Source organism: Macrobrachium nipponense, chromosome 29, assembly GCF_015104395.2.
Source record: "Macrobrachium nipponense isolate FS-2020 chromosome 29, ASM1510439v2, whole genome shotgun sequence".
NCBI lineage: Eukaryota > Metazoa > Arthropoda > Malacostraca > Decapoda > Palaemonidae > Macrobrachium > Macrobrachium nipponense.
This window is the reverse complement of record NC_061092.1, coordinates 47,127,961-47,152,210: the sequence shown is the minus strand read 5'-3', so window position 1 is coordinate 47,152,210 and position 24,250 is coordinate 47,127,961. Positions and strand designations below refer to the sequence as shown.

Genomic DNA, 24,250 nt, shown 5'->3' with positions numbered 1-24,250 from the left:
ATGAGCGACAACACCACGGTAGTGGCGTACGTCAACAAACGGGGGCCCTAGTGTCCCTCCCGTTGCGTCAGTTGTGCGTCAGTTGACGTTGCAGGTGCACGAGTGGGCTGTGGCTCACTTGGTAGAGCTGTCAGCTCGCTACATTCCAGGCAAGAGGAATGTAGTGGCAGACAAGCTCAGCCGTCGGAATCAGGTGATAGGAACCGAGTGGTCCCTTCACCTAGATGTGGCGGAAAGGCTCTTCAACTTGTGGGGGCCTCCAGTCGTGGATCTGTTCGCCACCCGGCACAACAGAAAACTCCAGGTTTTCTACTCAGTTGTGCCAGACCCATGGGCAACTGCAGAGGACGCTCTTCATCACCCGTGGGACAACCTCTTCGCCTATGCCTTTCCCCCATTCTGTCTGATTCGCAAGGTGATCAGTAGAGCGCTGGTCACTCTGAATCTCCGGATGATCCTGGTGGCTCCCAAATGGCCTGAGTCCGGACCTGCTGGCTCTGCTTGCGGGAGCACCGAGAGAGATTCCCCCTTGGCACAACCTTCTCTGCCAGCCACACGTGGAACGGTACCACCAGTCAGTCCAGTCCCTTCGTCTCCACGGCTGGCTGTTATCCACCATCTCTTGCGAGCGAGAGGCTTTTCTTGCCAAGCAGCAACAGAGATGGCTGGGCACCTCAAGCAATCCTCTGCAGCTGTATACCAGGGAAAGTGGTCCGTCTTCTGTGGTTGGTGTCGTGGACGGGGTCTATCTCCTCTCAGAGCCACTCTTCAGCAGGTAGCGGATTTCCTTGTCTTCCTTCGACGAGAGAAGCTCTTCTCCGTCTCAGCAGTTAAAGGCTACAGAGCCGCCCTGGCCCTAGTCCTTAAACTGCGGGGAGTGGATATCTCCAACTCGTTTGAGATCTCCCTTCTAATGAAGACTTTCGAGAGGTCTTGCCCACCCAGGGAACTCAGGCCCCAAGGGTGGGATGTGACTTGTCCTTAGGAGTTTGACTCGAAGACCCTTCGAGCCACTCCTAGAGTCATCAGACAGGGATCTGACCATCAAGACCCTCTTCTTGCTGGCCCTGGCATCGGCGATGAGAGTAGGGGAACTTCACGGTCTTTCTTTTGATGTTAAACATATGAGGGGATGGGGATCTGTGACGCTCGAATTCGTCCCGAACTTCTTAGCGAAGACTCAGAATCCTTCGGTCCCTGACGACCGGTTCGAGTCATTCACAATCCCCTCCCTGAAGGACTTCACCGATGATGATGCGGATGAGATGCTGCTTTGTCCTGTGAGGGCGCTACAGCGCTATCTGAAGAGAACTCGGCACCTCAGGCCTGAGTGTCGACGCCTCTTTGTTAGCACCGGGGTTACCAAGAAGGAGGTGTCCAAGAACACTTTCGTTCTGGCTTTGTGAGGTAATCAGGAGGGCATATGCTGCGGATAGGAGTGACGACACCCGTACCCTTTGTCCGAGAGCCCACGAAGTCAGAGGTATTGGTCCAACTCTTGCGTTCTGCAAGAGCTTCTCCGTGGCACAGGTGCTGAAGGCAGGGGTTTGGGCCAACCAGACCACCTTTACTTCCTTCTACCTTCGGGATATCGCCCACAGGTCCTTGGATACCTTCTCTTTGGGACCCATGGTGGTTGCTCAACAAGTTGTGTAGCTTACCCAGCACCCGAGCAGACAGAACAGCATTGCATCCCTTTGTGACTGCATGAATAGACGAGTGAAAGAGAGTGTGACTGGCTTCTCTTCCTCCTCTTTTCTCTCCTCTACCTGTGGGCAGAGGGCCGCGGTCATCACTACGCTGGACAGGAGACTGATGCAGGTAAGCTATGCTACAGAACTCCATCCTATCCCTTTCAGTAGGGATAGGAGTGGTTATCCACCGCTCCCCTAACAAGGGGGGGAGTGGATACCAACAAGAGACAAACCCATAACTTCAAAATGGCTCTTGAAGTAGGAACTAGTTCTTACTTGCTATTCATAAGAGGCACGCTTGCCTCCCTCTTATGAATTTGGTCCAGAGGTCTGACCACTGATCCTGTGGTACATACCCCGATCACCTGGGCAGAGGCTAGGATCCCTCCCTCTGCTCTTACGACCTGGGAGGGAACCAAGGTCAGAGGAACACCAGTCTGTTCATAAGACTCAGATTCCATCCACCAGTAAGTGAGTCTTCCTATTGTTAAAGGACCGATGGTTTGTATTACATATCGGAACAAATCACAATTTGTCGAAAATTGTATTTTTCCTAACTATACAAACCTGAGGTCCTTTACACATAGTCCCACCTCATGCCACCCCTCACTCTGTTTCCTGGGCCTAAAGCAAAGTGAATCTTCACCTCTCATTCATGCGGGACCACCGACTGTCGGACAAGCAGTTAACTACTGAGTCTCCTTGTTCGAAGCTTACGACCGGTTCCAGCTGCCGCTGATTACATTCCTATCGTTAAAGGACCTCAGGTTTGTATAGTTAGGAAAAATACAATTTTCGACAAATTGTGATTTTCTGTTCGTTACCTAGTTTATCAATTAGCATAACAAACTTAGATTTTGCGTTCTCTACCGAACTAATACTTTCAGTATTGAAATGTATACGTATCTACAAATCCCAATAATTTAATATGAATTGAGATAGTATACAGTGGGGCCCCCACATTTCCAGATTTCTCTCTGGACCATATCTATCCATTATTTGCGGGAAATTCGCCTAGTTGTGGGTTTTCCCGACAATAAATAATCACTAATTAAGTACAGTACACAGCATGCAAAGAAAAAAAATGAAATTGTCCATGTCTTTTTTCTATATTACATTAGTTTTCTGGTTGCAAATAATTCATGTAAATCTTTCATATACTTCACTTCAGTTTTATGTTACTTGAAAAAAGGCTTTTGTAACTGTTTTGCATTCTTGAGTTGCATGTATTTATATTGCAAATCTTGATTCCAGATTGAAGCAGCGACTGGAATTTTACACATGAGCCAGAAAATAATATTTAAAGGTAAAAATTTAACTGAACCCGGCATAACTCTGGCAGAATATGGGATCAGCCCAGGGTCTAAAGTGATGGTGTTAGGAAAGAAATTTGACCCCTCTGAAGATACTGATTACCAGGCAGTTGTAGAGGTAAGATGGTCTTATATTGATATTTTGTAGGAGTAACACGTTTTGTGATGAATTGGTACAGTATTTATTTGCCATTGTGATGAAGGTGCATGCTTTTGTCGAATGTGATGGGAAAAAGTGTGGATTTTATTATTTTTATTTTTTGTGACAGATACAAGTACATTGTCTTCCCTCTCTGTTAAGCAGACCACTGCTGAATTTAAATTGCCATATTATAATGTTCATTTTTGGTGAGAGCTGGGTAATGGGGTTCTGATAAAATGAAATGGCACTCACTTTTAGACTGATTTGTATGATTTTAAGGCACATTACTTTTTAAAATTAAAATTGCGGATACATATTAATGGGTTGTCAGGCAGTTGTTGGCTATATTAGACCAGCCTGTTGGCATTAGTACAGGTGGCAGGGGTTGCGTTCCTGGCCGCCGACGCTAAGTAATTTTAAAGCCTACGGCTGCCACACCCCTTTCGAAATTCTAGACCAGTTAACAGCGCCCTAGACCAGTCAAACGGCGCCGTAATCCCACAATGGCGCAATAACTAAAATTATATTTATGCAGTATAGTTCTATAGAATTTATTGTACAGTACATTATAGTACAGTAGTACCTCGAGATACGAAATTAATCTGTTCCGAGGCGCCTTTCGTATCATGAGGTTTTCGTATCTTGGACCACATTTTACATGTAAAATGGCTAATCCGTTCCAAGCCCTCCAAAAACACCCCAGTAAATTTCATAATAAAGCTAAATTGACCTATAAACAATGAAATACTACAACAATTTGGACCATTCAATACGTAACTTAATAATAAAAATGCAAAACCTGTAAATAAAGTTTATATTAGTGTACAAGAAATATTATTACTGTAATGTAAAATGTGGAAGCTTACCTTTCGAGTGAGGCTATCTCCGAAAGTGGCGGCAGAGGAGGAGGAGGAGGACAAACGGCAGATACATACACTTAACTTTACGAAACACACAAAAAAAATGTTAACTTAACAAAAAACTTAAAATAAAATTTATTTTGTCTTTTTTTGATTTTTACATTTCTTTTTACTTTTTTATACTTTACGTAATTTCAATTTCTTCACCACCGAATGGATGCCAGTCCGTTTACGGAATTTTTCGAACCACCCATGAGAAGCCTTGAACTCTGGGGTTGCTGTTGATGTCCCCTCTCCGCCGTCGTCTTCGGCTTAGGCAATCAAATCGCCGAAAATAGTGCTGGCCTTCTGGCAGATTGCCGTCTCGGTTATCGTATCGCCATCGATTTCTTTGTCCTCGATCCATATAAGAAGCAGCCTTTCCATTTCATTATGCACATGGCTCCTCTTGTTGGACAAAATAGTCACGCCCTTGGAAGGTGTAGCTGCTTTGATGGCTTCCTTTTGCTTAAGGATGGTGCCTATTGTCGACGGATTTTGGCCGTATTCCTTAGCGATCACACTCAACCGCAAGCCAGCTTCATACTTTTTATTATCTCCATTTTTGTCTCCATAGAAAGCATTCTCTTCTTTCTGTGAACTTCAGCAACTTTCTTGGGACCCATGACTATATGTACTGTACGTAATTAAGTTACGTATGTAGTACGTATACTAATTAGGTTCTCACAACACGATAAAGTAGCACAACGAAGTCACTAACGAATTTACGATACTAAACGAAATCGTTGGACCGAACGAATGCCGCATGCGTATGATAAAGCTTTGGGTGCGAAGTGGCCGATCGAAGGCACTCCACCACGTAAGATGCATGATGGGAGGGATGCTGTCCAATAGGAGAGAAGGATCTCATGGCTTGGCTAGCATCAGGAACCAATGGGAGAGCAGGAGGATGGTGGCGAGTCTATTAGAACTAAGATGGCGGCGCGCGGCGAGAGTTTCAAAATTGTTATCGGGCAAATCTCGGACTTTCAGAAACCTTTCATATCTTGAAAACTTTTCATATGTAGGGCAGTAAAATTTTTTGTGTCAGCTTTCGTATCGAGTGTTTCGTAAGTTGAGCCTTTCGTATCTCGAGGTACCACTGTGTTATAAATACTGTAAAGTTAAAAAAGCCTAGCTTTAATCCTTTGGTTGTCTTGAGTATGTAAAGGTTTTATACAGTGTGTAGGTAGCTGTAGTGTTCAATTTACGATAATTTGTCTTACGATAATCCGATTCTATGAGAGGCCAATTACAATAGCCTAACTTTATCCCATCTTCTAATTACATAAGTTCAAAAAGCAGCAAAAGAGAATTATGAAAGTATGGTTTTAACATTATACTCATTGCGTAAACGTACAGCCATGAACAACCGAACGAGAAAACTTTTTTTTCTAAGTACAACCGAATTGGATAACATCCGTTTGGCTTGTATTTTAACCATCGTACTATAGTACACTATTACCGTAGTTGTTATAAATGACATAATGTAGAATATAACTGAGATAGTATCTTAACCCTTAAACACCTATTGGATGTATTAAACGTCGAAGAAAATTGTCTGTTGGGTGCTGAATTGACGTATGAAACGTCGACGCTAAAAAGTTTTTTTTTAAATTTGTGGAAAAATAGTTATAGGCCTACTTGGCAAAAACTTTTGAATCACGCACCTTGTGGGATGCTGGGAGTTCACGGATCAAGCTGTTGTTTTGTTTACAATCGTTACCCAGGTGCGCAAGCGCGAATTTCTTTCTTCTCGCACTAAAAAGCATCAGTGACACATCTCAAAAATTATTTCGTCACTTTGACGTAATTTTTGCACCATTTTATATGAGCCATTACATAGAGTTTTATATATGAAAATGTGTGCAATTTCATGTAGAATACAACAAAAAATAACCCATGGTTGTAGCTTGTCAGTTTTGAAATATATTCATATAAATAACGATAAGTGGCAAAATTTCAACCTTCGGCCAACTTTGACTCTACCAAAATGGTTGAAAACGCAATTGTAAGCTAAAACTCTTATATTTTAGTAATATTCAGTCACTTACCTTCATTTTACAACAAATTGGAAGTCTCCAGCACAATATTTTGATTTATTGTTAATTATGAAAAAAACTTTTTCCTTACGTCCGCGCAGTAACTCTTCCGAAAAAATATTGTAATGTTTGCACCATTTTATATTAACCGTTACATAAAGTTTTATATATGGAAATGTGCACAATTTCATGTAGAATACAACAAAAAAACAACCCTTGGTTGTAGCTTTTATCAGTTTTGAAATATTTTCATATAAATAGTGATAAGTGCCAAAATATCAACCTTTGGTCAACTTTGACTCGACCAAAACGGTAAAAAATAACATTCTAGTAATACTCAATCATTGACCTTCATTTTGCAACAAAGTGGAAGTGTCTAGCACAATATTTCGATTTATGGTGAATTTTTGAAAAAAACTTTTTCTATACGTCCGTGCAGTAACTTCCGAAAAAATCATAAATTTTTTCATCCGATTGTCGTAATGTTTGCACCATTTTATATTAGCCGTTACATAAAGTTTTATATATTAAAATATGTACAATTTCATGTAGAATACAACAAAAAACAACCCATGGTTGTAGCTTGTATCAGTTTTGAAATATTTTCATATAAATAACGATAAGTGCCAAAATATCAACCTTCGGTCTAATTTTACTTGACCGAATTGGTCCAAAAACACAATTGTAAGCTAAAACTCTTACATTCTAGTAATATTCAATCATTTACCTTTATTTTGCAACAAATTGCAAGTCTCTAGCACAATATTTTGATTTATGGTGAATTTTTGAAAAAAAAAAACACTTTGCTTACGTCCGTGCGGTAACTTCTGAAAAAATCATAAATTTTTTTGTCTGATTGTATATTAGCCATTACATAAAGTTTTATGTATGAAAATGTGCACAATTTCATGTAGAATACAAAAGAAAACAACCCATGGTTGTAGCTTTTATCAGTTTTGAAATATTTTCATATAAATAACGATAAGTGCCGAAATTTCAACCTTCAGTCTATTTTAACTCTACCAAAATGGTCGAAAACCACAATTGTAAGCTAAAACTCTTACATTATAGTAATATTCAATAATTTTCCTTAATTTTGCAACAAATTGGAAGTCTCTAGCACAATATTTCAATTTGTGGTGAATTTTTAAAAATTACTTTTTCCCACGTCCGTGCTGTAACTGCTGAAAAAAAATCATAAATATTTTTGTCCGATTGTCGTAATGTTTGCACCATTTAATATTAGCCGTTACATAAAGTTTTATTTATGGAAATGTGTGCAATTTTATGTAGAATACAACTAAAAACAACCCATGGTTGTAGCTTTTATGTTTTGAAATATTTTTATAAAAATAACGATTTGCCAAAATATCAACCTTTGGTCATTTTTGACTTGACTGAAATGGTTGAAAAACGCGATTGTAGCTACAACTCTTACATTTTAGTAATATTCAATCATTTACCATTATTTTGCAACAAATTGGAAGTTTTTAGCACAATATTTCGATTTATGGTGAATTTTTGTTTTTAAAAAAACTTTTTCTTTATGTCCGTGCGGTAACTTCCGAAAAAATCAGAAATTTTTTCATCCGATTGTCATAATGTTTGCACCATTTTATATTAGCCATAACATAAACTTTTATGTATGAAAATGTGCATAATTTCATGTAGAATAGAATACAACTAAAAACTACCCATGGTTGTAGCTTTTATCAGTTTTGAAATATTTTCATATAAATAACGATAAGTGCCAAAATATCAACCGTCGGTCAACTTTGACTTGACCGAAATGGTCCAAAAACACAATTGTAAGCTAAAACTCTTACATTCTAGTAATATTCAATCCTTTACCTTTATTTTGCAACAAATTTGAAGTCTCTAACACAATATTTTGATTTATGGTGAATTTTTGAAAAACTTTTTACTTATGTCCGTGCGGTAACTTCTCCGAAAAAATCAGACATTTTTTCCTCCGATTGTCGTAATGTTTGCTTCGTTTTATATTAGCTGTTACATAAAGTTTTATATATGGAAATATGCACAATTTCATGTAGAATATAACACACAACAACCCATGGTTGTAGCTTTTATCAGTTTTGAAATATTTTCATATAAATAATGATAAGTGCCAAAATTTCAACCTTGTCAAATTTAACTTGACCGAAATGGTTGAAAACCGCAATTTTAAGCTAAAACCCTTACATTATATTAATATTCAATCATTTACCTTCATTTTGCAACAAATTGGAAGTCTCTAGCACAATATTTTGATTTATGGTGAATTTTTGAAAAAGAACTTTTTCCTACGTCCGCGCTGTAATTGCCGAAAAAATCATAAATTTTTTGTCCGATTGTCATAATGTTTGCTCCGTTTTATATTAGCCGTTACATAAAGATTTATATATGAAAATGTGTGCAATTTCATATGCAAACGTTATTTACACATAAATAACGTTAAGTGCCAAAATATCAACCTTCGGTCAACTTTGACTTGACTGAAATGGTCGAAAAACACAATTTTAAGCTAAAACTATTACATTTTATTAATATTCAATCATTTACCTTTATTTTGCAATACATTGGAAGTCTCTAGCACAATATTTTGATTTATGGTGAATTTTTGTTTACCTTTATGTATTTTGCAATACATTGGAAGTCTCTAGCATAATATTTCGATTTATGGTGAATTTATGAAAAAAAAACTTTTTGCTTACGTCCGTGCGGTAACTCTTCTGAAAAAATCAGAATTTTTTTTATTCGATTGTCGTAATGTTTGCACCGTTTTTTATTAGCCATTACATAAAGTTTTATATATGAAAATGTGCACAATTTCATGTAGAATATAACTAAAAACAACCCATGGTTGTAGCTTTTATTAGTTTTGAAATATTTTCTTATAAATAACGATAAGTGCCAAAATTTCAACCTTCGGTCAACTTTAACTCGACCGAAAAGGTTGAAAACTGAAATTGTAAGCTCCAACACTTACAGTCTAGTAATATTCAATCAATTACCTTCATTTGGCAACAAAAGGTAAGTCTCTAGCACAATATTTTGATTTATGGTGAATTTTTTAAAACTACTTTTTTTACGTCCGCACGTTACAAATTCATGCATCATATTGTGATAATATTTTCTCTGTGTTGCTTTGATCGTTTTTCAATTTGTTATATACCAAAATCAAAGCAATTTAGTGTACAATACAGCGCGATTTGTATACAGTTATATATGAAATTTTTTCTGCGCTGTCGTATATTCCAATATTTATATATGATAATGAAATTTTTTTCATTTCTGATGGTTGCATACTAAACTTCAGGCAATGACAAAAAAAGAAGCCAAAAATGAACTCTTAATCTTGAAAACTAAGCGTGCTGTGATTTTTTGAAAAATGCTTTTTTCCCTCTTCGGCGCTCACTCGCGAACGCCGCTTACATACAGGAGACACTTTCGGAAATATCGGCTCGGCGTTTAAGGGTTAATTGATCAGAGATCAATATAGATCAAAGATCAATCTGGAAATATACTGTTAAATTTAAACCTAATTATTACTGTAGCTGCAAAAACTGTTCAAGCTGCTAATGACTATTATCGTGCATCGGCAATAAGGATAAAACTCCAGTAAACTTAAGCCATCAAACACAAACGTAGATAAAATAATTTTAATCAAAACTACTGTGCTTGAAAAAACACATTTTACTGTTGGTTTCACGCAGGTATAAGATAAATAACGTAAAGTTTGTATTACGATGATACAAAGGAAAATTGCAAACGGAATCACATAATTTTTTTACGCAATAAACATGCCACCAACGTAATCTGTTAACGGGAAAAAAAATTAGTTCACAATCACAACGAGACCTATTCAATTCATATTTCCACCTAAAAACACGTCGTATAAGGAAAAATAACCTTGTCTCATATAAATCAAGTATCTAGATATTTGTTTATGCTAACTAGAAGCAAGAAAATTCGCTCAGAATTGCGTTAAATATGGCGAAAAAAACTCGTACTCTCCATGAGCTTAGGTTTGCCGTAGTATTTTATAATACAATAATAGGAGAATACATACAATATTATTGGATACAGTGAAGTAATGTATAACTTTTTAAAGGATTTAATGAAAATATGCATAATTAAGGGATTTTGACGTAGGAAAAATCTATTTCTGGGCGAGGAAGCCATGTCGCCCAGTGAAATACGTTCCTTTAGCGCTATTTCTAAGGTAAAATATTGCTAAAATACCAGAGAACTGCTAAATTGGACATGCAGCCTCTCCAATTAGCCTTTTCCACATCAAAACCCTTTAGAAAAGGGGAGCCGTGCTACGGCTCACTCCCTGCTACCGAGAAGGTAGCGTCAGGGCTGATATACCTGCAGATAGCAGTCTAGCTTGGTGACTAAGTAGGGTGGGAAAGACAGGGTGGGATTTCACTGGGCGACACGGCTTCCTCGCCCAGAAATAGATTTTTCCTACGTCAAAATCCCTTTTCTGGGCTCAGCAGTGTCGCTCCGTGAAATTGTACCAGAGAAAACACCAAGCTAAAGACATATAAGTTAAATGACAATACAAAAATTAAAGGGTTGAAAGTGAAAAACAATTAAAAAATGTGAGAATATAATAAACTAATATACACATAATAGAAAAATATATCACAGCCTTAATAGACACCATATTTTAAGGCTAAAAATTTATATAAAATTCAGTTACAAAAAATACAGATTTAAATTGTAATACAATAACAATATGTACAAATACAATTTAACTCTAAATATGAACACCATAGGATGGGCTGAGGTAGCTTAGGTAGATTGTTAATGAGGCTGGCGGAAAGGAAATGAGGAAAAATTAAAGCCACTGCAAATTGTTCATGCTGTAGCAGGGGACACTGATCTGCCCACTGCTGTCGGGTATTTAAGAGCCTCCAAGGACTTAAGGTAATGGCGTTTAAAAACTGAGGGTGACTTCCAACCAGTGTACTTTTTAAGATCATCAAAACACATATACTTGAAAAAGTTAATAGTTGTTGCTATAGCTCGGATGTCATGTACCTTCGGAAATGACCCTGGATTAGCTTTCTTTATAAAATACAAAATTTGTTGCCTTATGCCCTTTAGAGAAATTGTCCCCCCAGCTTCCCTAATGAAAAGTGGCCCTTTCGAATGGCCAGATGTCCTAGAAAGGAAATCCTTCATTGTTTGCATAGGGCACAATGATGGATCCTGCGGAAGCGGGACAATTTTCCATGGCGACCACTTATCTAAAGGGTCCTCATTCTTGGCGAGAAATGTTTGATTTGGTGAAAGCAACACGTCTCCTGAAGGTAAAAATTCTATAAAGCTGACAACTCTGAAACCCTAGCACCTGAAGCCAGACTTAACAAAAATAGTGTCTTACGCAATAAGGATTGATAATCACACCCTAAGTTGTCTGTATCCGAAACGAGCTTAAGTACATCGTTAAGAAACCATGACACCGTCGACGGTCTCTGTACCGGCCGAAGACGTGCACATGCCCTCGGAATAGACGTGAAGTAAGACTCATTTAAATTGATACCAAATCCGATTTGGAAAATCTTTTTCAAGGCTGATTTCGTAGTTGTAATTGTGCTAGCCACCAAACCTTGTTCAAATAAATTCCTGAAGAAGGTGATAGCTACACTAACTGACGTACTTTGGATATTGGACGCGTTGAGGAATGCCGCCAATTTCTTAACTGCTGAATCATATTGGCGGAGTGTTGATTCCCTTTTGTCTGACTCCAACAACGAAATGTTTTCTGGGTCTATGTCCTCACCCCTCCGTCCTGCAAACTTCATGAAATCCATAAAGTTAGGGTTTTGTGAAGACCTGAGGAATCGAACAGTCTTTGTTTGTACTTGTTGTGACAAGCTCGAGTTCGGAAGAGGGTGAGGACGGAGACCTAATTCTAGGAGAAGAGGGAACCAGTTGCTCTTCGGCCAATGTGGTGCTATGAGTGCCACTTGACCCTTGAATGACCTCAACTTGTTCAGAACCTTCAGGAGGAGGTTCACTGGAGGAAATAAGGAAATTTTCTGCCACTGGTTCCAATCTATGGTTAAAGCATTTGTAGCGTAGGCCAGAGGGTCCAGGTTGGGGGCCACGTAACATGGGAGTTTGTGGTTCGCCTCTGTAGCAAACAGATCCACATCCAGACCCAGTACTATGCTGCAAACCTTCTTGAATGACTTCCAGTCCAGTGACCATTCTGATTCCAGTGGGACTGAGTGAGAAAGTGCATCCGCTACTACGTTCTGAACTCCTGCCAGGTGAGTAGCTGACAGATGCCAGGTGTTCTTGGCTGCTAGAGAGAAGATTGCTATCATTACGTGGTTCACATGGCTTGATTTTGAACCGCCTCTGTTTATGCAGTGCACTACTACTGCACTGTCGAGAACCAACCTGATATGTGTCCTCTATGGCGGGCGAAGTTTCCTCAACGTAAGAAACACAGCCATAGCCTCCAGGATGTTGATGTGGAGCTTCTGGAACTGAGTCAACCACGTCCCCTGAACCTTCTCGTACTGCGAGTAGGCCCCCCCAACCCGTCAGAGACGCATCCGTGTGCACCACTAAGGACGGGGGAGGAAACTGCAGCGGAATTGCCTTCGCCAAGTTTGATGCCTTCGACCAAGGCCGAAGACGTTTCTTCAGGATCACTGGCAACAGAGCAAGCCTGTCCCGGAACCTTGCATTGGCCTTTGAATGCCAAACTCGATTGATATCCTTGAGCTTGGCCTTCAGCAGGACGTCTGTCACGGAAGCAAACTGGAGAGAGCCTAAGATCCTCTCCTGGCTTCTCCTGGACGTCTTTTTGGATTTCAAGAATTGCCTTGTCGCCTTTGCAATCTCCTTTCTCTTTCCCGATGGAATGGAAAGATTATGCGAATCCAAGTCCCATTGGATACCTAGCCACTGGAACCTTGACTCTGAAGTCAGGCGGGACTTGCCCCTGTTGATTTTGAACCCTAGGTGTTCTAGGAAAATCATGACCTTTTTTGTGGCTTTCATACACTTATCCTTGTCCATCTCCCACACTAGCCAATCGTCCAGATACGCTACTACCATTATACCCTGAGACCTTAGCTCCTGCACCACCGACTCTGCTAGCTTCGTAAAAATCCTTCGGGCTATATTGAGCCCGAAGGGCATTACTTTGAAGGAGAAGGCTTCCTTCCCTAATTTGAAGCCTAGGAACGGACGGAAGTGCCGAGCTATCGGGACATGATAGTAGGCGTCTGTAAGATCTATAGAGGTGGTGATGGCCCCATGGGGAAGTAAGGTTCGCAACTGAGAGATGGTCAGCATTTTGAACTTGTCGCAACGAATGTACAAGTTTAAACGGGACAAGTCTAAGATCACCCTTCTCTTGTCGGTGCCTTTTTTCGGAACACTGAACATGCGTCCCTGGAACTTCTCAACACTGCTCCCTTTTGGAGAAGCTCCTGGGAGTAGTCTACCAACTCCTGTGTTGGTTCTTGATAGAAGGTGTTGGGTGGAGGAGGACCTTCGATCCAACTCCAGCCTAGGCCTCTGGATACTATGCCTTTTGCCCAATTGCTGAACCCCCAACGATGATGAAAGTGGTACAGCCTGCCTCCTACCTGTGAATCCTCATTGAGAGGATGAGGGTCTTGTCCATCTTCCTGTTCTTGTACCTCTAGCTCGGCCGGAGGCTCTGGTTCCACCACGTTGGCGAAAGGAACCCCTTGCTCTACCACCCCTCCCAAACCTGTTAAAAGGCTGAAATGCCTGAGACTGAAAGGTTGGGTTAAAAGCAGGCGACACTGCTTACGGTGTTGGAGCTTGCTGGGTAGGAGACTGGGCAAACAGAACCAATTGATGCTGAGGCTGTGCCTTGGAGGTCGAAGGCTGTGGTACTTGCTGTACTGGTACAGCCTGGACTAGAGCTTGTTGATGAGCGGGCTGGAAAGGTTGTTTCTTTCTTGGCTTCGAACCTGAGGAGGAGGACTCTGGTTTCCTTTTATATGGAATACCCCAGCGTAACCTGATGCTTTGGTTCAGGCGTGCTGCCTCATGCTGAACCTCGTTAACCACTGAGGGCGGGAATAGATCTGCGCCCCAAGTTGTAGAAGCCAGAAGCTTGTTTGGTTCATGCCTAATCGTAGCTTCGGATAGGACATGCTTCCTGCAATTTCTCCTAGCCACCGCAAAATCATACAGATCACATTGCATGCTCAACAGTAATGACTTTGCGATAACCTTAAACAGTGGCTCCTGTGCGTACTCAAGAGCCGCCGTCCCGGTCATCACTAATGAGTTAGGAGACCTTGCAAGACGTGACCTAGCATCGAACTCTGTTTGAATTAGAGCACCCGACAGCCTAGGAAGGCGTTCACTGAACATAGTGATTGCACAATCCGGCTTAAGCTTCCCCACAGAGAAGGTTGCCGGTAGATCTACCCACAAATCCTCCCCGCTCGGAAGAAGCAGTGATGTAGGGTCTGTTTCTGTAAGCTGGGGCATGGGCTCATCACGTGTCACTGCTTGAAGAGTAAGCTCCGCCACCTTAGTTGTAAAAGGTAACGGGTTCTCTTCGTCTGTCGTGAACATAGTGAACGGGCTCTTAAAGGCCGTGATCCTAGTGTTTGCGCAGTTCCACTCCTCCAAACTGCAGACCCATGATTGTTGGGCCTGGTCCCTGGAAAGGATGACTGTTTCCTTCGGAACCTTATCCTCCCTAACGAGCAGCCTCCGTAAGCCGAACATAGCCGATGAAAGGGGGCTGCAAGCCTGTGGGGAAGAACTCGAAGTCCTTGAGTCTCCGGGTACCGCAGCCTTCTATTGTTAACATCCCATTGATGTACGGAGCGAAGTTCGCTACCCTCCAAGGGTTACTTGGATGAAAGGGAGGGAGAGTGGAACCGTCTGGCATACTCTGGCCTTGCACTAGTTTACTAGGATGGGCCGAACCTGCTGCACCCTGCTGAAGACCCGCAATTAGAGACTCCTGAGCGCCCAGTCTCTTAATCACCTCCTCAAACCTTGCCGTAACCGTATTGACTAAAGTTCCTAGGTTATTGACTTGTTTTAAAATATTCGTATTGAACAGATCCTGCCCAGCGGGAGAGGAATCCCCCTTCTCCTCTGGTACCTTATGAGGTATCAGGCCCTTAGAAGTTGATGGTAAAGGGCTGGAAGGGGAATGGTAAGATTTCCCCTCCTTTGGACCTTGGTTTAGAGGGCTTTGACAGGAACTTCTGCCTGGTTTTAGTATCTCTGTGATGGGATGCCGGAACACTTTTAGGGAGGTTGCCATATGATGTTTTTGGTACTGAAGCTCTTTTTTGCAGCATTTTTGCCTGAATTTCTTCACTTTAGGTATCACCAAGGAGGGTTGCAACCTAGAAGGAGGCAAACCCCCGGTGAAACCTTGGAATGATTTAGAAGAAGAAGGAGTGGAAGAGTTAGAAGTACTCAAGGAATGACCTTGAGGACTTAGAAGGCTAGCCTCATCAACGCTCTTACCAATACCCATATATTAGGTGAAATGGGTACATCTTCAGTAACCGGAATTGGCACTCCTCCCAACACAAGCTCCGGTAACTCCTCGTCTTGTTGTTGCGATACCAGTTCTTGAATAGTATCAATTATGGGAGCTGCAACTTCTGGGACCACGTAGGTGGTTTGTTTTCCTGCCGGGAAGATTAAAGCCGCCATGTCCTGGGAAAGTATATAAGGCTTCGACTTCCCAACATTCCGTCCAAAGCCTCCTACCCAAACCTTGAGGGTGGAGAGAGCAGCATCCCTTGCAGTCTGATCCGCCGAAGAAGTAACCCGAGCTACCAACTCGTAGCAAGCAAAACAGTTTTCGTGATGCCACACTACGGAATTCTCTAACAGCACAGCGCAGGGGGCATGGCCCCGGCAAACATCGTGCCCACAAGGATCCTGGAGGACGGCATTACAGCCGGCAACCAGACATTGGGTAGCCTGTAAATATAATGATACATGAGTATCGCCATGTAACAAGATATGAGACGCTCAGGGAAACATGATACTATTGTGCCGGAGTGACCCGGACTAAATAGACATATGCATCCCGGGAACTCGTGCTAAGCGCATAAAAGTCAACCCGGAACCGTGGTAGCCCGGAGGACAATACATTCCGGGTAACCCGGAACCTCCTATTGAAGCTACCCGATCAGGGAGAATGAAATACAAAGGCACTAGCAACGGGCTATCCCGGGCGGCAATAAACCCGGAGGTTCAATGAACTGTTTAAACGAAACAATAAATAAATAAATAAAATAAAAAATCTATGCTAAAATCTCTGCCTAGGGAGGTACAACCTCCCGAAAACAAAACCCTCGACGATGCCGGAGAGGCCGGAACGCAAGAATGTCTAAGGCAGGAGGTTGAAAACATTCAGAGAGGTGGGAGAAGCTGAGCACACCCAGACTACCGCCAACTCCGAAGAAGGTCGGCTGAGAAGCGACACCCACCGACCTAAGGCCTGAGAGGCCCCCCTCCACACCCCCCCGCAGAGACTCGGGTCGGTCGTCAGTGACAACCTGAGCAAGAGAAGCACCCACCCAGTGGGGGCCCCAAGCGGAGGGGGGGAAAGGCAGGTCGGGAGGGGTGACGATCACGTGACCCAGCAGCTCCCCGCGGTTACTGGACCGCAAGGAAGGCGCAAGGAAGACCAACATGGTAGGCTAGCCGACACGATCACCCAAAGGAAAACATACACAAATAAATAATAAATACTTAAAAGTAATGTAAAATCATACACTAACAGGGGGGGGGGGGAATAGAAGGGAAGGGAAATGAACATTAAATTATTAAAACACCTAACAACCAGGTAGGACCACCCGATAAGGATGGCCCTAACCAGGACAAAACCAGAATGCCGTAATGATATAACTAAACCGAAGGGCAGAGGTAGGCATGATAACAAAAAAGAACAAAATAAAATTATAATGAAAAGCAGTAAAACTATAACGGTGGGTACCCGATGAGGCACGAAACATAGACACGTGCTCGAAAGGAAGCCCCCGTGGTAAAACACGAAAATAATAAACATAAACATATACACGATCGACAAAAACTGCCATCCAAGAAAAGGCAATTAAAGGGTACTGATATACTACTCGGTTCACGAAGTATGGAAGACCACGCGAAACCGAGACAATGCAAAAGGGGAACGCGTAATGGCGGCACCCAGCCGCTTCAGCGAAGGCGACGCCAGACAAAACCCTAAGTAAAAGAACCACAAAGGTCAAAATCACTCCCTAAATAGTGTTGAACAAAAAACCAGTACTTAACTTGGATGGGGAAACAGATTGACGATCCATAGCTAAAAAACACAAGCCAAAAAGGCAGAGAAAAATAGAGTGCAAAAATTACATGCAGCTCTCGGAATGGCTATCAAAGGAATGTCGGCCCTGACGCTACCTTCGCGGTAGCAGGGAGTGAGCCGTAGCACGGCTCTCCTTTTCTAAAGGGTTTTGATGTGGAAAAGGCTAATTGGAGAGGCTGCTGTGGTAGTGATATACACAGATTCTTACAGTGCTTTAGAAGCGCTAAGACAATACACAGTTTCTCATCCGTAATTGAAGAAATAAGTGAGTGGATAGATTTAATAGTAAAACGGAAATCTATAAATATAAAACTATGTTGGGTCCCTTCCCATGTGGGCATAAAGGGTAATGAAGAGGTGGATAAAGAAGCCAAAAAGGCTGTAAAAAAGGAGTCTATCAAAAAATACAAATACCTTACAATGACATTAAAATAACAATAAATGAATACTGTCACTCAAAATGGGAAATAAAATGGCTAGAATTGAATCATAAATTAAAACATATTAAACCATCTGTAAAACCTTGGAATAGACAACAATGTCAAAGAAGGGAAGATATCATATTAACAAGATTAAGAATAGGACATACATACTTAACACACAAATACTTGATGTTGCAAGGCGAGGAAAGACAGGCCCCTTACTGTGACCATTGTCGTACTCTGGTCACAGTCCGTCATCTACTAACTAAATGCAATAAATTCGAAAGAAAACGAAGATCCAACAACATATATAACATACCACTTGAAAAATTATTGGGAGAAAATGCCCCACTTCAAAATATAGTAAATTATCTCAAAGAAATAAACCTTCTTTATATGATATAACACGTCTTATAATTTATAGTTATACAGTAAGCGCTGAATGGCCTTTGCTGCCCCAGTGCTTGGTGTTACACCTAAACTTTATAAAACTAACCAACCCTTTTAGAAAGGGTGAGCGAGTCAGAATATTCTGGCATGTCCAATTTAGCAGTTCTATGGTATTTTAGCAATATTTTACCTTAGAAATAGCGCTAAAGAAACGTATTTCACGGAGCGGCACGGCTGAGCCCAGAAAATAAAATAACACCATGCATTTTTCGGAACAGTGGCGGACAAGAACGAACATGAAAAAACCACCTCTGACAACGTGAAGGGTAGTCACAAAAGCTGCCTTAATTTGTATCATATTTATGTACAAAAATAAAAATACCCTATACGTAATATATTTTCATACAAATTTTAAACTTAAAAGCAAGAACATTTATAAAATCAACACATCAATTGCTAATTTTACACAAAGCACGAACATTTATAAAATCGACACATCAATTGCTAATTTTACACTCTTTTAAACTATATTTACTGGAAGAGCGGCAGGCGGCGGTTTACAAGAACGAACGTGAAAAACATCGTATTTGAGAACGTGAAGGGCAGTTTCTAAATGCGCCTTTATATCATATTTCTATGCAGAAATAAAAATACCCTATACGTAATACATTTTCATACACATTTTAAACATAAAAGTATGAACATTTATAAAATCGACACATCGATCGCTAAATTTGCACTTTCTTTTTTTTAACTTGATATTTTCGGAAGAGCGGCAGGTGGCTGCTTACAAGAACGAACATGAAAAAACATCGTATTTGATAACTTGAAGGGCAGTTTCAAAAGCTGCCTTTGTATTATATTTCTGTGCAGAATTAAAAACACCCTATATGTAATACATTTTCATACACGTTTTAACATAAAAGCATGAACATTTATAAATCAGCACATCCATAGCTAAATCTGTACTTATGTAACTCAATATTTTCGGCATAGAACAGCGTCAGAGGCATATATTTTACCCTAATACCTATGTAATAAACTGTCCATAAAATTTGTTAATATCATTTCCATAACCTTCATGGTCTGAACGACATTTCTACAAATGTTTGAACTCGTTAGACATAACAGCGCTAGCGGCACTGTTGACCGAAAATTGTGCCGTAAAAATACCTTAAAAGCCCTTATTTTTTTAATGAATATTTTTGACGATAGCCATAAAACCGATTCGCCACTAAGTGATTGCGCCATTAACCGCAGGCCGCCTGTAATGTTAATATGTATTAGATTCTTTGTTTTATTTCTGTAAAAGTAAATTCATTCATTTAAGAATACAAACATTGCCATTAACCCTCTTACGCCGAAGCGGTAAAAAAAAAATTGTCTCCCATGTGCCGGAGGTGTTTCAGAGTGAGCGCGGAAGCGGAAAAAATATTTTTTTCAAAAAATCACAGCGCGCTTAGTTTTCAAGATCAAGAGTTCATTTATGGCTCCTTTTTTTCATTGGCTGAAGTTTAGTATGTAACCATCAGAAATGAAAAAAATTATCATTATCATATATAAATAATGCGATGTATGAGAGCGCAAAAACGAAATTTCATATATAATTGTATTCAAATTGCGCTGTGCGCAAAACAGTTAAAGGTAACAAGTTACTTTTTTTTCGTTGTAATGTACACTAAATTGTGATCATTTTGGTATATAACACATTGTAAAACGATAAAAGCAACACAGAGAAAATATTATCACAAAATAATGCATGAATTCGTAACGCGCGGACGTAAACAAATATTTTTTTTCAAAAATTCACCATAAATCTAAATATTGTCCTAGACTTCCAATTTCTTTCAAAATGAAGACAAATGATTGAATATTACTATACTGTAAGAGTATTAGCTTACAATTGCAGTTTTCGACCATATCTGACGAGTTAAAGTTGACCGAATGTCGAATTTTTTTATATATATATTTTTTATATGCAATTATTTCAGAAATAAGAAAAGCTACAACCTTCAAATATTTTTCGTTTTATTCTACATGAAATTGCACACATTTTCATATATAAAACTCTATGAAATGCCTAATATGAAAAGGAGCAAATATTCCGAGAATGGTACGTATGCATTTCGGAGATTTATGGCGGAGAATCCGCGCACGGAGGGAAGGAAAGATTTTTTTTTAATTCACCATAAATCTAAATATATTGCTAGAGACTTTGAATTTGTTTCAAGATGAAGATAAATGACTGAATATTACTAGACTGTAAGAGTTTTAGCTTACAATTGCGTTTTTCGACCATTTCGGTAGAGTCAAAGTTGACCGAACATGGTTTTTTTTTCTATTTATCGTGATTTATATGCAAATAATTCAAAAATGAGAAAAGCTACAACCTTCAATTATTTTTTGTTGTATTCTACATGAAATTGCGCACATTTTCATATATAAAACTTTATGTAATGGCTAATTTAAAATGGTGCAAACATTACCACAATCGCACGTATGATTTTTTAGGAAGAGTTACCACGCGGATGTAAAGAAAATGTTATTATTTTCATAAATTCACCATAAATCGAAATATTGTGCAAGAGACTTCCAATTTGTTGCAGAATGAAGGTAAATGCTTGAATATTACTAGAATATAAGCTTTTTTGCTTACAATTGCGTTTTTCGACCATTTCGGTAGAGTCAAAGTTGACCGAAGGTTGAAATTTTGGCAATTATCGTTATTTATATGAAAATATCTCAAAACTGATAAAAGCTACAACCATGGGTTGTTTTTAGTTGTATTGTGCATGAAATTGCGCACATTTCCATATACAAAACTTTATATAACGGCTAATTTTAAAATGGTGCAAACATTACCACAATCGCATGTATGATTTTTTTCGAAAGAGTTACCGCGCGGACGTAAGGAAAAAGTTTTTTCATAAATTCACCATAAATCAAAATATTGTGCTAGAGACTTCCAATTAGTTGCAAAATTAAGGGAAATGATTGAATATTACTAAAATATAAGAGTTTTAGCTTACAATTGCGTTTTTCGACCATTTCAGTAGTCAAAGTTGACCGAAGGTTGAAATTTTGGCAATTATCATTATTTATATGAAAATATCTCAAAACTGATAAAAGTTACAATCATGAGTATTTTATTGTTGTATTCTACATAAAAATGGGCACATTTTCATATATAATACTTCATGTAACGGCTAATTTACAATGGTACAAAAATTATATGTCAAAGTGACGAAATAATTTCCGAGATGTGTCACAGATACTTTTTAGTGCGGCAAGAAAGAAATTCGCGCTTGCGCGCCTGCGTAACGATTGTAAACAAAACAACACCTTGATCCGTGAACTCCCAGCATCCCCCAAGGCGCGTGATTAAAAAGTTTTAGGCTTGTAGGCCTATAAGTATTTTTCCGCAAATTTTAAAACAAACTTTTGTAAGTCGACGTAAAATACGTCTAGTCGGCACACGGGAGACAAAAAATGTTGACGTAAAATACGTCCAGTCGGCGTAAGAGGGTTAATGTAGGAGTCTTTGTGGTACGAGCTGGAGACTTTTGTTGAGCTCTATGAAAGGGTAGGTAATTGGTAGCAAGTAGGTAAGGGGGTTTCACCTCCCATTCTCTGTTGGTAACCCACCACTTTTTTTGGTTATTGTCATATTAAGAATTCTCATTTTGATGTGCATTCATAGTTCGTGACTGGGTTGTGAAGCTTGGAATTATTTCTCTCGCTCTTGCTTTTATTTTTTTTTTAATGGCAATTCACTAAATCTTGGATACTAGAACAACTAAATTTTTTTCTCTATTAGCAGCCTGTGTATGTAAATGTGCTTATATGAAGATTTCAGGTTTGCTGTGGTTAGAAATGTTCCCACAGTTTATTAACCTTTGTGCTTACATAAGAGTTTTGATATGAATATTAGAAAAACAGTAGTAGTTATCAGAAGTCTCATAAATTACCTTTGTTTTATATTTGTTCATGTGAACTTAAGAGAACAGTGTCATAGTAAAGTCTATACCCTTTATACTCTTTCACTTCTTGTTTGTTTTTAGATTGCTAATTGCTAATGAGGGTTACTATCAAGAGCCCTCTCCTAAGGGTTATCCTTTGAGATTTTCCTTAGGCATTTTCTTCTTGTGAAGAGGTGCTGGCCTTTTGTTTCTTCTTCTTAGACCTGTTCTGTTTCATCCTCTTCATTCTCTGGGTTGTGATCATGATTGTGCTCTAGGTTAGGTATCCTTTTATCCTGCAAAGCCATAATGCTCCAGAAAAATCTCAGAGATGTAGAGCAAGAGGCAAAAACCATTAACAGAAATTTTGGGGTGAAGATATTCCTTAATTGGAGATTCCTTTATGAGCAGACTATGAACCCAGTCAGAGTACTAAAGAAAAGTTAAACTAGTCAGGATGGATTAACAGATTTGTATGCAATTGCATCAGCAATAAAATGACTAAAGTAACATTCAACAATTTTGTGATTTTTAGCAACTCCAGAAGTGCTATAGAACGTATTCAAAGTTACAAACCAAATAATAATTATTTTAATGAAACTTAACTCTCCATTATATAGCTTTTACTTCTGCGCCGCCAGTAGTTTGACAGATTTAAACAAAAAAACGAGAACACACTGTTTTCTATGAATATCTGTCATCTATCCATCTAATTCCCCTTCCCCCACCAGTCAGTGTACTTCTGTTAATGGTTTCGGTGGGAGAACTACAGATTGTTTGTAGTATTCGATTTTTGTAACAGTGGACCCCCACTTTTTTGCAGGGATAGGTTCCAGAACCCACTGTGGAAATGCAAAATCCCCTCTAAAAACACTTACATGTAACTGCTTATAACTGCCAAATACCCTGTATCCCTTGAACTAAAATGCTTATAACTGCCTATTTTAACAGTTCATCACCTAATTTAACAGTTCAAACAAAAATCATCTTTCCCACTGTTATCCCTACATTAAGGGGTCGGTTGCCTGATGTGCCTTCTCCACTGCCTTCCATCAATGTCATCATCCCCCACCAAACCTCTTCTCTCTATATCTTCCTTCACTTTATCTCACCATCCAATTCTGTCGCCTTCTTGATCTTCCTCTAACAGGTTCTTCCCGTGCCCTCTTCACTCCCGCCTCATCATCCATCCTCAACACATGCCCATACCATCTCAATCATGACACTTTTATCACATCTGTAATCTTTACTAAGCTTACCCTTCTTATTTCATCATTTTCCAATCTCTCAAGCAGCAATATTCCCATAATCCACCTCAGTATTCTCATCTCTGTTCTCTCCAGCTTTACTTCCTTTATTCTTCTTAGAACCCATGTTTCTGTTCCATACATTAACACTGATCTTATCACTGTGTTATATATCTTGACTTTTGGCTTGATTGGCATTTTCTTATCACATACCACTCCAGCTAACCTCTCTGCACTTCCCTCATGCAGCTTTTATTCTACTGTCAACTTCAGCCTCACATCCTTCCTTTTGGCTTAAAGGAACTCAAGTATTTAAACTTTTCTGCCTGTTTTATAATCGAGCCTCTTTACATGTAAAATGGCTAATCCGTTCCAAGCCCTCCAAAAACACCCCAGTAAATTTCATAATAAAGCTAAATTGACCTATAAACAATGAAATACTACAACAATTTGGACCATTCGATACCTAACTTAATACGTACTAGTAGTACTAATATGTATGTACCTGTAAATAAAGTGTAATACTAGTGTACAAAGTATACAAGAAATACTGTACGTACATACGTACGTATGTAGTAAAATGTGGAAGCTTACCTTTCGAGTGAGGCTATCTCCGAAAGTGGCGACAGAGGAGGAAGACAAACGGCAGAAAACTTCTCATAGTACGTACACTTAACTTTACAAAACACATAAAAAATGTCAGGAAAACATAAACTAAACTTTATGAAACACACTAGCAAAGCTGTAACACTTAACTTTACAAAAAACTTAAAATTAAAAAATTTAAAAATGTCAACT

At 39.6% G+C, this 24,250-nt stretch overlaps 1 protein-coding gene across 1 annotated transcript in view; it reads left to right on the top strand.

Moving 5' to 3' along the window:
• Window positions 1-24,250, top strand: part of LOC135206261 (BAG family molecular chaperone regulator 1-like) — a gene marked incomplete at its 5' end in the record, with an annotated part of 140,016 nt that overhangs the window by 35,321 nt on the left and 80,445 nt on the right. The window contains 1 exon segment of the mRNA XM_064237672.1: window positions 2,949-3,125. Coding sequence (XP_064093742.1) covers window positions 2,949-3,125 — 177 coding nt within the window.